The sequence below is a fragment of the Typopeltis vanoorti genome, chromosome 6 (genome assembly GCF_054136105.1).
Source record: "Typopeltis vanoorti isolate ZY-2024b chromosome 6, IOZ_Tvanoo_1.0, whole genome shotgun sequence".
In the NCBI taxonomy this organism is placed as follows: domain Eukaryota; kingdom Metazoa; phylum Arthropoda; class Arachnida; order Uropygi; family Thelyphonidae; genus Typopeltis; species Typopeltis vanoorti.
The window spans coordinates 80,020,910-80,039,138 of record NC_143554.1 but is presented as its reverse complement, the minus strand read 5'-3'; the positions used below and the strand labels follow the sequence as shown (position 1 = coordinate 80,039,138).

Below are 18,229 nucleotides of genomic sequence, written 5' to 3'. Positions count from 1 at the left end.
ATAAATATAAATACAGTAAAAATACAGTCTTATAGAAAAATAATTGAGAACGACTGGCCCTTAGGATTCACTGACTTTTTCCCTTTTCTAATCGCACGTGCGTTTATTATGCATTTCGCACCGAGCATCCGCCATTAGGCAGAAATAAGCAGCGGCAAGTGCATTATTGTTGCGTTTTTGCTACTGTAAATGGGAATTATAAAGATAATTTAATTTAGGTATATAATAATTTTTTTTTATTTTGATTTTTTTGAAACTATAAAAAATGCATTTCATTTAAGTTTTGAGTTATTTTGTTACAGTTCTACTGAACATGGCTGGCGAAAATAGAAAACTAAAATTATCACAGTCAAGCAGCAGAGAGTTCCAAAGCTGGTGGACTGAAGAGTATGGCATGATTAACAAAGACAATAAAGCAATATGTGTTTTATGTTCAGGGAGAGTTGTGTGCAGAACGTCGTCAGTAAAACGGTATTATGGGACAAACCATAAATCGCTGCTTGAGAAAAGCAAGGACGAACAGAAAGAATTTATTGCTCGAGCAATTAAAAATAGGAATATCCAGTCAACAACTCTAATGAAATTTATCGGCAGTCGTTCAAATATAACTGCTGCTAGTTTTTTTTTTTTTTGCCTCAAACGTAATTGCTAAACACGGTAAACCTTTTCGTGATGGGATATATATAAAAGAAGCATGGTTAAAATGCGCACCAGTCCTCTTTGAAGATTTTGAAAACAAGGAAAAAATTATTCAAAGAATAAAAGATATGCCTTTGGCTAGAAACACAGTGAAAGATAGAATCATAGAAATGGCTAAAAATATAACTCATCAGCAAAAAATATATATATATTCTTCTGATTTAATTTCTCTTTTTCTTGATGAGAGTACTGACATAACTGGATCAGCCCGTTTAATAATTTTTATTCGTTATTATGTTGGGAATAACATCAAAGAAGAATTGATAACATAATTAGCAACAACAACAAAAGGAATAGATATTTGCAACGCAGTTGTAAATACACTTGCTGAAAGAGATATAGATCCAAAATTGTATCAGTAATTACTGATGGTGCTCGTAGTATGACTGGAGAGGAAAATGGGTTCGTCAATGTATTTACCAAACGTATTGGACATTCAGTTCTGGGTTTTCATTGTATTGTACATTGGCAGGTTTTATGCGCAAAGGCTAGTTTCAAGTCACTGGAAGATATTATGAGCATTGTAACAAAATTGGTCAATTTTATATCGGCACACGCTTTAAATAAACGAAAATTTATAGAATTATTAAGTGAGATAAACTCGGTACAATTGTTTACTTATGTACAACGATGATTAAGTCGGGGGAAAGTTCTTCAAAGATTTGCTGAGTGTTTTGATGAAGTCAAACTTTTTTTACATAATGAGAAAATCATTGAAAAATACAATCAGTTAATGAACGTCGAATGGCTTTCGAAATTAATGTTTTTTACTGATTTGTGTTTACATTTAAATGAATTAAATGTTAAATTGTAAGGTGTTAACAAGACGATTATTGTCATGTTTGATTTAATCAAAGCATTTGAAGCTAAATTACCAATTTTTAATCGTGACGTTATTTCCAATACCTTCCGATATTTTCCATATACAAAAAAATTCTTCGCAGATCTAGAATCCCATGAAAAATCAGATCAAGTTAAATTCACAAAAGAGTTTTCTACATAAATATAAAGAGCCAATAGGCTTCAATTCGGCGCTGCAAACATTATTTAAATTAAAGGGATATTAAATCCCACATTGTTTTAAAGCCAAATAAGAAACTCAACGATAGGAATCAAAGAGTTTCACGCTGAATATAGCAAACTATAAAAGTTTCGGCGGATTGTAGCGTACGCTAAAGCACGTAGTTCAACACTAGGGCAACTCGTAGCAGAGGAGGTTATAGTTCTGATCACTCTTATCAGAATGACTGATGACATAGATCAGAATGACATAGAATGACTGATGAATCTCATTCGGCGTGTGTATTACTAACAGTGACAAAATATTAACCTGATATAAAGCATTTGGCATCTAATGTACAACAACAAAAATCTCATTAATAAATTGATATATTGAAATTGATAAATTAATAAATTGATAATAGGTTGATATTGATTTGTATACAACAATGTGTATGCCAAATTATGAGTTCATTTTTATGAAATTCTATGTTAATTTTCAAACTTGTCTCAATAAAATTCTGCAATTAATTTTGTATTAATTTTCCCCTATTAAAATCTTCACGGCACGTCAGCAACTTGATTTGTAAATATTTGGCACGCGCCGGCACGTCAGCAACTCGATTTGTAAACTTTTGGCACGAGCACATAAAAAGGTTCGCGCCCACCACTGTTCGATGTCATCGGACACACGTTCTTACCATCGTGCAGTAGAATGTGCACACCAGGCCTACAATCACGATTGATATCCAGTTCGGAACGCCCATTACAGCACTCAAGGCTAAGGACGGGGCATATAAGACTGCTGCCATGAACAACACCTACAAAATAAAATTAAATTAAATTAAAACCGTACTATAGTATGATTGTTAACTTCTTTAAGAGTACATCAATATTATATTAAGATTACATTAAAGTAATATTAAAGTACAGTTAAAAAAAAAACAGAAAATTCGCAATATTTATGTTCAGGTTATTACTATTTTTAAAGTTTTTCTTCGTCTTATACTCATTTTTTAAAATTTATTTTTATAAATTTTTCTAAAATATTATAATGTTTTAGTTCGAAACATTCTAATGCATACAATCATTTTCTTCTCTTTCGAATTATTTGAATATAATTCATTTATGATTTGAAATTTAATTGACGAGTATCGCAGGATTTTATAATTCAGTTTTCTTTTCGATATTTCCAGTAATATTCAGAGTTCTAAATTACTCACCATTTGAACTAGAAAGAGAAACGAACATAGTGTTCTAATTGCAGATCCAAATCTTCGTTCTAAATACTGTAAATTAAATAAATAAAAAAAAAAAACATGATGCAGATTGAATTGATAAGGTTAATGTTAAACCTAAATTGAAAATAATTTAGATTTTGCTATTACATTACGACAATATCTATAACGAATGATTATTAGAAAAGTAAATTCAATTAAAGTGTGAAAACTATTGTAGTGTTTTATTTTAATTTTTTCTGACGAGATGATTTTCATTGTTTACATTGATTCAACAAATGGTTTAAATCGGCAGTGTAACATGCCACTTTACACTGACGCAACCATGCCTTCCTAACAAGAGAAGGATATTGCTTCATCCTTTAACATGTTCATTGCCAATCAGGCGATATCGCATGATGCGAGCTCTCACAAAACGGCCGATCACGCGTTATCGCGTGGATGCCGCTAACTAAATAAAAAAAATAAAACAAAATTGGCTACCACACGAAATTCCAATTTTCAGCTTGGCAATGAAAGTGTTAAGGACTGATAAATGCTGTTAAAAATGTAACCTTATCCAATTGCAAACTATAAATTACCATCCATAGTAATTATTATTGACGCATTTTAGAATATAAAAAACGGAACAATTTGTATGAAATTCACTGTAAAAAAGAATTATGTTATATGCAAATATGTGTATATATATAAATGCTCTGTAAGATGATAAATAAAATGATATTACAGAAAAAATATTATTATTATTATTATTATTATTATTAACCAAGACACAAACCAAGAGGAACTAGCAGACTCATTCGACCATGCTTTCACAAAGAACATCACATAACTCAAAAAAGACAAACTACCAACGATAAACAAAAAACTACCGACACAAAGTCAACAACAAACGATGTATTTTCCACCCATAACAAAACAGGAACTGAAAGAAGCACTCTTACAACTTAAACCAAAGAGTTAAACAACTTAAACCACTCCAGGAGTAGACAAAATAAGACTCACAGACCTTATAACACACTTTGAACAAATAAATCCAATACTTTTGAAACTCGTGAACATAATATTCGACACAGGCATTATTCCACAACAACCAAAAACTGCATTAATTACGCCAATATACAAACACGGCAAAAGAAACGATACTCAGAACTACAGACCAATAGCTACGCTACCAGTCATCTCAAAAATTCTAGAAAAAATAACACACACCAGACTACAGAACTATTTACAGAAGTACAGCATCATCTCACAAAACCAATATGGCTTTCAGAAAACAAAAAGCACCATTACTTTATTTGAAGACATTGCCGACACAATAAACAAAGCTCTCGACAAAAACAAGTACGCCGTCCTTATACTGCTGGACCTAACCAAAGCATTTGACACACTTGAACATGACATACTACTCACCAAACTATACTCAATAGGTATAAGAGGAACACTGCATACATGGTTCAAGAACTACCTCTCAAACAGAACACAAGTAACAAAAATAGGTACATGTTACAGTCGGAGTATACAAGTAAAACACGGTGTACCTCAAGGTGCCATATTATCACCCACTCTATTCAACATATACATTAACGATGTTCATAACATATCCATAAGAAGTCAAATATTTCACTAAGCAGACGACACGGCACTACTGGCATTCCACACAGACATTAACACAGCTCTCTGCAAAGCACAACAAGACCTAAACGAAATCACAACATACTTCCACCAAAACGCAATTCTAATCAACGGCACCAAAACACAGGTGTTGATAATACATAACCCAAGAATCATACGCCCTACATCACTATCGATACATTGTCACACATACCGCTGCATTAACAACAAAAATACCTGCCAATGTTCCGAAATCAAACCTGTAACACACGCAAAATACCTCGGTCTCTATATAGATTCCCACCTTAAATGGACAAAACATATAGAATACCTACACACCAAACTCCGGATCATCGCAGCAAAACTCTTCCAAGTTAAAGACATTATTCCACCCAACATAAAAAAACTCCTATATCATGGTATCTGCGAATCCCTACTCAGATACGGAATAACAGTCTCTACAAATACATCAAACAGCCACCTAACAAAATTAGAAACACTACACAGGAAAATCGTGTCAACAGTCATCTGGACACCTTACACGCAACAACCAATATCCGACAAGCACATGGCGATACACAGAATTCTGAGCATTAAAAACCTGAAACACTACATGACATTAACAAGGAATTACTTCAACATCATCTCCAAACAACAGAGACACATATCGTATAACACGACCTACAACAACTCTCTACATCCCCACACCCTTCAACAAATCATACGGTTCTTTTGTGAGATCACATCAGATACCCACGCTACTCAACAACCTACCAAGAAAGTTAAATCACGTAGATAACTACAGAACATTAAAAAACGAGCTCTGGAAAAAATACAAACAAAGTTAAGAAACCATTAACACTAATATACAGATCACAAATCACTAGCATCCAATGCCTACATCCCGTACATAAACAGTAGCAACAACACAAATAGTGAAGGCTAAATCCCACTCTCTTCATAAAAGCTAACCCAAGCTTCGAAGTAGGTGGGATTAACTTGCCTCACTCATCTACAAATAATCCTTATAAGCAAATGCAGAAATTTGTATCTTTAATCATTCTTTCTCAAACTTAAAAAATAAATTAATTAAAATAAAAATAAAATAAAAAATTATACAAAAAATTCTGTATAATGTTCATTGTTAATATTAGAAGAACATGTGTTGTAAATACATAATATAAAGGCAAAAAAGTATTATTAAAAATTTTCATTGAAATCCAATGTAGGAATTGCAGCACTTAGTGCTGAACTCTGTAAAATTATAAGATGCAATGTCACACGAGATGTTTATTGTATGTATAAATATTTTAGCAATCAATAAAAAAATTATTTACCTGCAGCTCATAGTAAATTTGAAAAAATAGTCGACTTTGATTTTCTAATCCTATTGACACTGATAACTTAAACAATGGCTATTAGAAATTATATTTTTATAACAAAGCAGATAAAAATTAAAAAAATGTAATAAAAATAAAAGAAGTAAAGGTAAAATGAAATATAAATTATATTTAAAAGCCAAAATAGAGAATATTAAACAATGTTCAAATACTTGCACCATTTAAAAGTTAGTATATATATAAGTAATATATAATGTATACAACTGTGATGGTCAGATTTGATCGATTGGAGGAATCAATCGACCGTGAGATGCGGTGATTGATTCATTCAATCAATACCCTTGGAGGGTAATGGATGGCAATGCTATAGCCAATGAAGTTTTAACTGAGGCTCGGCTATTGCTGTTACCCTCCTGCCATGATCAGAGCTTTAATAGCTCAATAATACCTTATCCCTACACTGTCCTCTACAGATAACGGGGAAGATGAAAAGCATTCTTGCTTCGCCTCTTTAAGCCAGTCCTTATAAAGACTATAAGGATGGTCAGATTTGGTGGTAATCGACCGTGAGATATGGTGATTAATACCCTTGATGGGTAATGGATGGCAATGCTGTAGCCAATGAAGTTCTAACTGAGGCTCGGCTATTGCTGTTACCCTCCTCCCATGATCAGAGCTTTAATAGCTCAATAACACCTTATCCCTACACTGTCCTCTACAGATAATGGGGAAGATGAAAAGCATTCTTGCTTCACCCCTTTAAGCCAGTCATAAGGATTAAACGTTATCCCAAACCAGGAAAAGACCCACGATCACCTCAAAACTACAGACCAATTAGCCTCATCTCCAACCTAGGCAAAATTGCCGAGAAAGTCATTCTCACCAGACTCCAAGAAGTAGTGCACAAATTAAACATTCTTCCTGAGGAACAATTTGGATTCCGACAATTTCATAGTACTACACAACAAGTATACAGATTGGTAGAATATGTTACCACGGGATTTAACTGGCGTCAATGCACTGGGGCTGTTTTCATTGACATGGCCAGTGCATTCGACAAAGTCTGGCACTACGGCTTGCTTTATAAAATGATAACATCTGGAATACCATTGGAAGTGGTTCACCTGATCAGATCATATCTCTATGACAGGCGCATGCAAGTTAAGTTAAATGGTATTCTCTCCATACAAAAACGCATCTTAGCTGGTGTCCCACAAGGATCGCTACTGGCACCAACTCTTTTTTCCATTTATATGTGTGATATTCCGCACAACCCACTATCTTCTATCAAGACTTTGTATGCGGACGATACAGCGATACTAGTCAGATCTTTAAAACCACACCTAGCAATCAAAAGACTGCAGGAAAATCTACTGATAATTTAACAATATTTCACCAAATGGCGACTCAAAATAAATCATCAGAAAAGCGTAGCCGTACTGTTCTCCAGAAGATCAATGCTTCCTACTGGACACGTTCTCCTATTTAACACAGAAATCCCTTGGCAGTCTGAGATCAAATATCTTGTCATATTGTTAGATAGAAATTTGACTTTCAGCTCCCATATCAAGTCTCAATGTTTAAAGACATCAAAAATCATTGCACAGCTCTATCCTCTAATAAACAGAACCAGCAAATTGAGCATCAGAATCAAACGTATATATAAATTGATGATTCGTCCTATACTCATCTATGCTTCTCCGGCTTGCAGTCATACTGCTAATACTAATATCCTCAAACTACAACGTGTGCAGAATAAATGTCTCAGAATAATCCTGAACGCTCCATGGTTCATACGCATTGTGCAACTTGACTGGGACACAGAAGCCCCCTATATTTATACCATCATGCAGACTATAGCATCTGTGCATCCTAATAATCTAATTCAACTAGCTGCAAATTACTACGCAACAGATTACACCAAGTACAAAAGACCAAAAGCTATTCTAAACTGCGACCTCAATGATTAATCCTCAGGTCCACTCAGGGCGAGCAACAGGCTCATTAATATTTTCCCCCTCATAGTTTTCCTCATCAGACAGCGGGGAATATGTAAAGCATTTGCTTCACCCTTTAAGCCAATAAAGTTGAAAGTTGAAAGATTAAACGTTATCCCCGTGTGGTTGCCGGGATAAGAATTGCCCCAATGCAAATGCAAGCATGTCGTAAGAGGCAACTAAATGGACGCTGATTTTCGAGACTTTTGCTCTATCAGGTTTCTTCGGGAATTTCGCTCCCAGTGAGGGGGGGGCTTAGATTTCGGGAGGGTTGCCTGGGAGTGCATATACATATTTTTAGTCTCCGGAGAGGATGTCCTCCGGCAAGGCCGGTGAGGGGCTTTGTCGTTGGATGCTTTTCCCTGGAATATGAGCGGTTCTGCTCGGTGGTGGGGGAGCCAGTTACTGAGTGGAGCCAACGATCAGTTGGATGGTCTTTCGGCCACTATGGAGTGGTCTAGAGATCGTCCTAATTTTTAGAGTCGGCTTTACTTAAAAAAAAAAGCACTAATGTAGCTCATGCATGTCGTGCAAGGCGATTAAATGGGTACCCTTGGAGGGTAATGGATGGCAGTGTTGTAGCCAGTGAAGTTCTAACTGAGGCTCGGCTATTGCTGTTACCCACCTACCATGATTAGAGCTTTAATAGCTCAATAATACCTTATCCCTACACTGTCCTCTACAGATACCGAGGAATATGAAAAGCATTCTTGCTTCGTCCCTTTAAGTCAGTCCTTTTAAGGATTAAACGTTACCTCCGTAATTAGTTAAAGTAGTAATTAGTTAAAGTAGTAATTAATTAATTGTACTTAACGAATTAAGTGTTAAATAAATATTATTAAATGAAAAACGGTACAGCTTGAACAGATTGGTATTATTCACCAGTATTTTTTTCGTATTTAATTAATTAATTGTTTATATTTATTTAATAATTTAATTATATGTAATATTATTGTAGCAATTATTTCGTGATGAAATCGTTTCTACAACTGAAACTAACTTCCGTTCTCACTTAAACAGATGAGGCTGGTGGGAGAGCCAAGGTATTTACATTAGCAACAACGCCAAGCATCATCAGAGTTTCGTTCTTGGGATGACTAACATATCTGACCCATGTTATACTGTGTATTTTTTTTTTTTTTTAAACGGAGAGAGAGGGAAATAAGGATCTAAAATCAAATCCCCAAAATAGTACTGTGTAATTTATAGTTAGCTCTGTTTGAATGAAAATAACATATAATAATACGTAATCAACAAAAGAATGTAACATCTATAGGAAGAGAATCACATAAACGAATATATATTTTAATATTTTTCTAAATTTTTATTTATTCAAAGTAACTTATTAAATAAAATATGAGTGCTTTAGAATTAACTTAATGTCATTTATAATTGTTAAATATAATTTTATGATTTTTAAGTTAAAATAAAAGAGAAAATATCAAAAAAAAAAAGAGAGAGAGAGATAAAAATCACGAACATTTTCTAAGGAAATTATGATAAAAATCATACCTCGTTCACTGTATAATTTGTAATTCCGAAGAAAACAGGTAAAATATACACAGCTGATATGAAAATTCCAATGTTGTAGCTCAAATTTAAGACTATGATATCCATGCCGAACCTATAAACTTCACCTGGAACTCCAATCATGGTTGATCCCGATTGGAAACCTGCCATAAGTGAAAATGCTATCGGCAGAATACTCATATTTTGACCAGCTAACAAGAACTCAGCATTTGTCTTCTGTCTTCCACCCGAAAAACGGAAGTAGATTCCTATAGAAGCGGAAATGGCTAACATCGCAGCGATTACAATGTAATCAACAATTCCTAACGCAAGATTCATTTCCATCTGTGCTAGAGACGTGGTTCCTAGAAAGAGAGAGAGAAAGAGAGAGAGAGAGAGAAATACGATTAAACCAAAATTGTATGGTACGCATACCATACAATCCAGTGTCTATACCGCTTAATCATTTACCACACACACAAAGACCATTTATATTTTATTTTCATTAGAAATAACTGTGCAACTTATAAAATAATTTAAATTTCAGAATAATTTTTTAGTAATTTTTAGTAACTTTTGAAATTACAAAATAAATATAAAACACCATTATTTATTAGAGATCAATAATCATAAATATTTATGTAATTATTTTTCCAAAAATTCCAAAATTATCAACTCTACTTATCAACGAGTAGAGTTTTCTAGGTAGATTAGGTTGATTTTCTAGGCTGATAATAAACGGAAAGGATCCAGCAACGAAGAGAGAATCGTTATATTATATTATATTATATTATATTATATTATATTATATTATATTATATTATATTATATTATATTATATTATATATTCTTTAATTAAAACGTATTTCTTCACTATTGAAGAAAAGGAAAGTTTGACCTTGAGGGGGAAAATCCCAGTAGTCATGATAGGAAGCACGACTTGCAAATATATTTTGCTTCTTTATCAAGAAAGTGACGGAAATATTTTAAAAATATTTGGCTTTGTCATGTTTTATAATTTGACAAAGCTAATATTTGCCTGTTTATGGATTCGTCATATGGATGTCGCATACCTAAGTTTCCTCAATCACTGCGGTTTCAAAAACTTCGATAGATCGTACGCCAATATTTGACAACGATTATAGATTGCTTTTTTTTTTGATAAAGGAGTTAAAAAAATAAGCAATCTGTTTCTGAAGTGCATCTGAATAGGGCCTAATCTCGTCATCAAGGCGCTTTTTTGTAGGTTTCAAATGGAAACTCCATTTTAGTCTTTATAATTCCATTCTTCACACCCTTAAAACAGTACATTGTCGTGTTATTTCATAAACGAATTTTTCCCAAAACACTAGTAAAACAGAATTGTCCACACTTGCAATATAATTTGCTGTTCATATTTCTATGGCCAGTAGGACAAGACATCCTAGTGTAAACCAGAAATGGCGATATGGAATTACGACAGCACTGCTTTATATGGTGGTATTGTTGCTATGATACACGGTTGTCCACAGCGTATGCATAAATATCGATTTGTTATCTAGCTTGAAACCTTCCGTACTAACTGCTCCAACTCCTTCTCTCTCTCTCTATTCATTTACTTCTGTTCTTTGGAACAATCTTCTTAAGTTTTCTTCACGCAATAAATATGTTCTTCGGTTTGTTCAACAGATACACGATTACGTTTTTTCTCGTTCACCTCGACGGTCTTCCATTGCTGTTTTTTTTTTTCCCTTCAGATATTTCGACATTAGTACTATTGTTCGCAGTAATTTCCCATTCCATTTTTCTATACTTCTTAAGCACTTCAGTTTTTCTTCCGTGAATACTCTTGAAAGATCTGAAGGGTTTTACTAATCATCTAGTTGTCTATCTTTCAATTTTCGAGACTCTACAAAGTCTTCCATAGCACCAAATATCTAAAGTTGTCCCACAAACTTACTTAGGTGCTATCTTTCGCATCATAATTTGCTACTAAAAGATACTTTGCATTTCTTTCTTGGTGATGAATTTATGCCTCAAGATTTTAATTAAATATCTGTTTTTTTTTTTTTTTGGTGATTCCATGTCTTTTTCTGAATATAAATCTTCACGTTAATGGCGAATCTGAGATACCCAAATATATTAGTCATCCCAATACAAATTCCCATATGAAAACCTTTGTATTGAGCATATACAAAGCCGTTCAAAGCAGATGAATGTTTTTCATTACAATTGTAATGAAGAAAGCTCATCTGCCTGTATATCTCCCACCATTACACAGTCTTTAAACAGACAAAAACCTGCAATAATGCTGAATCTAATATCCACTTGATTTTTATAAATTTTTTATCGCGGAAGTGAAGCCTTTTGGCTCTTTATTTTAGTAAATACTTTTATGCACCGACCGAGAGTTCGCTCACGAAAAATACGCCTTCCGATGTTTCAAGTTCCTTAATATTGAAAGAGAGTTTTTTTGCTCTCTTAAGGTTTCTGCCTGGTCTCGGAAGATGAACCAACCAGCTCGAAACAGCTGTCAGTCCAGTGAAACCTAAAAAATGGAAAGCGAATTAGAAAGAATTAAAAAAATTAGAAAGCGAATATATGGACGCGTGGGCAGTGTTCATGTTTTCTAAAGTGGTCCGTGCTAGGACGACTCGTAAATGCCGGCGGGCGTATTCCCGTAGTAAGCTCTCTGGTCAACTTACTTTTACGAAACTTTCATAGTTTCTACATTCAGTTTTGATGCTGGATCTAATATCCACTTGATTTTTATAAATTTTGCATCGCCGAAGTGAATCCATTTGGCTCTTTATTTTAGTAAAAGCCTTTGAGTAGTCCATAAAGTACATCCACAAAGTGAATCTAACGTCAATATACTTCTCGAAGATTGTATCTAATACATTTCTGTTTTCTGAAACGTAGTTGCTCTTAAAGTATCTCTCTGTCTTATTTTCAGCTTGAAACCTCATTATAACAATCTATTCTAAAATAAGTGAATAATAAGTTTAAGTGAATAAATATTTAAGTGAATAAATATTTAAGTGAATAAATATTTAAGTGAATAAGTGAATAAATATTTAAGTGAATAAGTGAATAAATATTTAAGTGAATAAGTGAATAAATATTTAAGTGAATAAGTGAATAAATATTTAAGTGAATAAACGAATAAGTGAATAAATATTTAAGTTATAACATTGGCGATTTAAATAAATTTCATGGACAAATACATGTCCATGCAGCTCTTAACATTATTAAATAACCTGTTGTTTTTATCCGCTTCCTGGAATGAATTATTTTAAATAAAAGACAGGTTATTATTCTGCTTCAAATGCAAAACATGTGCGTGTTTAATCACTCATTGTATGAAACTGAATTTCACAACTGCAAACAGTTCTTCATCAAAATAATCCTCTTCAAAATAATTTCGAGTCAACTTATTTGAAATAACACGTATCTATTTTAATAATTTTTATCAATGTCCAACGAACTCAAGATTTTCTCACTCAAAATACAAAAACGAGCAAGAGATAGAAAAATAAAGAATATAAAATCAAACAAAAGTTACTTACCGAGAAAGTGCTGTTTCCTATGCTTAGAATAAACAAAAAGAATTTAGAAAGAAGAGACAATCGTTATATACTAATAGGCTAAAACGTGTCTTCACGGTACAGTAAGCACACGCAGTACAACTACTGGTAATATTAGTAGGTAGCGAAACTTGCATATACATTTTTGCCACTTTATGAGGAGAATGAGAGAAATATTTAAAAAGATGAGCTTTGTCATGTTCTATAATTTGAGTGAAAGTTTATTACATTTGACACGGCAACGGATCTGTGTCATGTTGTCTAAATCCTATTTCGGAAAATACACACAAATACATAAATTCTTTGGGAACTATTTTCTTTCGCAAACTCGATAAACCCTTGGCCCATATTCGACAATCAGTACATATGATATAAGATGCTTATGTGTAAACTATCCACAAATTGTTATCAAATGGGGGGCAGGTATTTGATTTGTTTATCCAAAACTGAAAATTGGTTTCTGTAATGAACTTGAACATGGACTCATAGGATAAATGCAGTTCAAACTGAACCAATTTATGAACCAATTTATTCGATTTGAGTTTAATCCTATGCTAATCTTTATATCATTAACCTGTCCGATATTTGTTCTAGCACTTTCTTATCATTGAGTTGCTATAGACTGCTATCCATCTGCGTTCTTATATAACATAATTATCATGAATTTGAAACATTTGAGCACATCCAAGATTACTTTCGGTTATCATCCTCACAAGAACATGTATTCTCTTCAACATCCAGAAGAGTCCAAACCGACTGGATGATTCGTCCGTGTAAACTCTGACGTTCAGTTCAATAAATTAGAACTCCTTTGGGAGGGGAAGATAAATCAGTTAGAGCTTCAACCAATACGGCTATTATTAGTTTATAACATATGCCATAATATTATCGTGGACAAGTAAGCATAAGTTATTTATTTTCTGCTACTGAGCACCAGGATACAATCAGTACATTTTCATAAGAACTGCTGGAACATGTATTCATATTAACTCATCTGTTATCCTGGGAAATTCCTCTCATATTCCTTCCTCTTTTGCGGAAGTATCTTGGAATGAAGAAAATATCTCGCTTTTTTGGCAGGAAATCTAAAATAGCCTGTAGATTTATTATCCTAAGATAATGCGTGTATAGTGCATAAACTATCATGATTGAGAGTTTTAGTAGATAAGCCTAAGCATCTGTCATTTATGGACTTATTCAACATTATGATCCTTCCTCATCTTTCCACAGTACTAAGCTATCACTCATACTTTCATTTTTTCCTGGAAATTTCGCCTTCTGAAACGTCCCACTGTTCCTTTCATGTTTCTGAAATTCCCAGGAAGTCTCTCTTCTCTCTCTCTCTCTCTCTCTCTTTCACACACACACACACACACACACACACACTCTCTCTCTCTCTCTCTCTCTCTCTCTCTCTCTCTCTCTCTCTCTCGATACAAACAGTGTAAAGCGAACCCATCTGAATCTCTAGGATATTATATGTGCCAATTTAAAATTTACCTGTAAGGTCACTCTCCTGTCCTTTGCATCCTACGTCCAAATGATTCATACTAAACACTGCAATATACTTTTCGAAAATGATCCTTCTCTACTTTGAACGAGAAATCCTGAACGTGAAGCCGTGAACGAGGCTCTGATTTCATTGTACGAAGTCGAGGCAGCATAAGATGCTTTATGAGATCCAATCCATATTGGATTTATACGGAACTCAGGCATGCTGCATCCTTTGCAAAATCATTGATGAATAATATGATGTCATCATATCCTTCAGGATAAGATGACACCATATTAATATCCTTCTTATCCTTCAGGATAAGATGACACCTGTTTAGAAATCTTAAAAAATCGAACTTCATTCTCAATTCTTAGTTATCCTATAAAGATTTTGTTTTTTTAAATTATTAATTTTTTTTATTCGTCTCTAGAGTGGATTTTCGAATTGTCGCACACTACCTTAGCCATAGTAACATAGTTTTATATTTTTATTGAGTGGAATTCACGTAATAATTCATTTAATAATTGCTTATGAAGCATGCTTATTATATAATCCACTGTAATTATCAGTTCAATTATGTTAGCAGGGATAAAAGACAATAATTGCATACGATAACCTTCCTTCAGATAGTGACCTTAATGCGGTTCATAAAAATGATCTCAACTAAGATAACAATAATAAAAAATCACATACACGTGCTTTCGGAATATTAATTTATCACAAACATTGCTCAAGAGCACATCTGTAAATAAAAGCCTCCAGTACGTTCTTTGATGTCAATCAAATTCCATCCTTTTATCAGTAAACAAGTCAATTCGTTTTGTCATCTTATGTATCCTGCAGAGTAATACTTACGACATCCAGGAATTTGATAAAAAAAAAAAAAACACGTATCTAGGGAAATTTGTTGATTAACTTCAGGAGATCTTGTTGATGACGTTTGACATCTCTTTCTGTTTACGGAAGACTTAAATATACTTTTGCAATCCTATACTCAGTTGAACTGGTAAGAGCTCAAGCAACTGGTTTCTCATTTTTAAATGTGAAATATGAAAAGAAAAAAAAAGCACTTCATACACGTTGTTACCATCACCATTCTCTTCGAATCTCGGTTTTACAATGGCAAATTTGCGTTGGAAATAGCAAAAGACTTTTAATTGTGACGTTCACATTACCTACGTCATACTATTCATTTGTTCTCACAAGAACGTGCTCAATTCTTTAAGATATTACGAGATTTTCATTCAATACAATGATGTAATAGCTATTAAATAACAGGAAAAAGATTTCAAATTGGAGTAGTGATGAATATGTATCATATGAATCACTGTTTGTTGGAGAATAATCAAAACTAGTCTATAAAATGCATCCAAAGTTTCAGTTATTCCTGAAAATTTGCATTAAAATCAATCTTGCGAAAATAAACGAATAGTGTTTTTCAAAATGAAACCAAAATGAAAACGTGCTGATAACTTCAATAATAGAAACTACAGATGAAACAGGAACTGCCTTCCAAATCGTAAAAATACACTTGTTCCATTGTTAATGATTTATAGAATGACAACAGATAAAAAACAGCACATATCATTGTCACTTCGATGCTGTGTGTTTATAAAGAGGTATTAAAATTGCAAGCGTCATTGTTTTTTAAACTTTTCTAATGATAATAACATTGGGTGGTACTACACACGTTTCTTTATATCATATAGATTCATTCTATTCATAGTGATTTATAAAATTGACGATATTCTTCGGTCACTTGTTGCAAGTTACTATCCGTGGCTCTTTCTGTTCTTAAGAATGTTCATAAAGACTCGTGTGGAAGAACTAACAGGTTTTCGAATTCTTATAGTTCGTCTTTAAAACCACCATGAAGGTAATTATTATTTATTTATTTATTTTTTGAGAATTTTCTTTCATTTATTAAAGACAAGATAGTACTTTACTGGTAGAATTTATTTCCAGAAAAAAAAAATCATTAATTAAAACTATCATCTCAGAAATTGTGAAAAACTAAATATTTATGTGGAATTAAAGTTTTATTTGATTTTTTAAATATTTAATATTTATGCAATTAATTATATTTTATTATCATTAAGAATTGTAAAGTAAATTAAAATACAAAAATGATATATATACGTTTGAAACTGTGGTCTCCATTAAACAAATAAAAAAGTATATCTTTTGACTAACATTTTGGTATCGAAAGTCTTATAATCTCTTTTGTAGTTAAAAAAATCAGACTGCTTTTCTTTTATCAGTTTAGCTAAGAAACTTAGGTACTTCTTATTTTAATAATTATTTTAGTTAGTGCTAAACTTAAGTCAAAGAAGGAAAACTAACGGACTATAATAAACAATAATCCGTTTATAAATGCAAATTCCCTAGCGTATTTGCTTGAGATGACATCCTTTAGATGGAAATATATAGATTCGAATCTCCCCCCCCCTTTCTGTGAAGAGGGGGATATTTCTAACATTTTCTATGCTATCCCCATTGTTGATAGTTTATGACATCGCAATTAACACAATTCTCCTTAGCGTAAAAACTATGTAATAATAATAATAATAATAATAATAATAATAATAATAATAATAATAATAATAATAATAATAATAATAATAAGTATTTACCTTTGTACACTATTGCCTAAGTATGTTGCAGATATCTGTTTCTTAGCAGGAGATTAATAAACCTCTGGAAGTACTTCCTGACAAATAGTTACGCCTTGAACGACACGAAATAAAAACAGGAAGTATAGCCCAAGGTTATATAGTACAGAAACAGCTGATAAATTGAACCTTTCTTATCTCGCCAAAAATTTCAGTCACCTTTATTGTGTACGGAAAAACAGAATAATAACACTTCATGTCAATCCCTAACAAAATATTTTTTTGTGCTAATTAATGTGAACATTTATTTACTGTGATATTATGGGAATTTATCAAATAATTTTATGTAACTGTATTGCTGTTCATTTATGTATTTTTTTAAGAACGGAATGTTGTAATTATGGGGGAAAATCCTATGAGGAAGACTGTTCCAAGCTGAAGAGATGTAGGAAATGAAAGCAGGGAATGAGAAGTTAGTTTAATGAGTTTTGTCAACTATTTAGACTTACGTGCTGGTTGGAGCACATTATGAAGTCTCCCACGGATTACTATAATTCATAAACCCAGTAATCCTCTCAGTCCGACAGTAAATGCAACTGACCTCCCCCATCTTTTAAGTTAGCCAAATCCTTAACCCTAATTATAGGTTCATTCTTCTTGCTATATTAAAAATTCCACTCATTTCAAATCTTTAATTCAAAATTTAGTCTCGAGTAATAAATATATTATGGTATTCTTGGTTATCACCTCCCTTTTTTACAAATATCTCTCTTTCTAGCACGTTAAATGTACTTAAAAACGTCCCCCTCCCTGATACCAATGAACCTTTTAATTTTACCATCATCCATTCTTGCTACTTCACTTGGAAAGATACCATTCGTACACAAACTGATGGGATCGCCCTTCTCCCCTCATCCCACCAGCCAATCATTTCATGAAGCATTATGAATAAACATGCTCTTGATACTGTTATTCTCAAACTTCTATCTGACTAAGTTACATTGATGATGTGTTCTATATTTGGCCACATGGCTTAAACACGTTCGACCCCTTCCTCCACCATTTCAGCAGACACCCCATAATCCAGTTCATAATCCAATAATATCCTGCCTTTTCTAGATACTTTAATCACACGTCTTCCCAATGGCACCTTTTCTTTC

The 18,229-nt window shown here is 33.1% G+C and overlaps 1 protein-coding gene across 1 annotated transcript in view; it reads right to left on the bottom strand.

Annotated features, from left to right (window-relative positions):
* Positions 1 to 9,657, bottom strand: part of LOC150105616 (putative sodium-dependent multivitamin transporter) — a 31,369-nt gene extending 21,712 nt beyond the window's left edge. The window contains exons 1-3 of the mRNA XM_090394944.1: positions 9,400 to 9,657; positions 2,922 to 2,987; positions 2,400 to 2,519 (exon numbers count right to left, since the gene is read on the bottom strand). Coding sequence (XP_090251070.1) covers positions 2,400 to 2,519; positions 2,922 to 2,987; positions 9,400 to 9,597 — 384 coding nt within the window. The 5' untranslated portion in view covers positions 9,598 to 9,657. The remainder of the gene's footprint in view (positions 1 to 2,399; positions 2,520 to 2,921; positions 2,988 to 9,399) is intronic.
* Between the last annotated feature and the right edge of the window lie 8,572 nt (positions 9,658 to 18,229).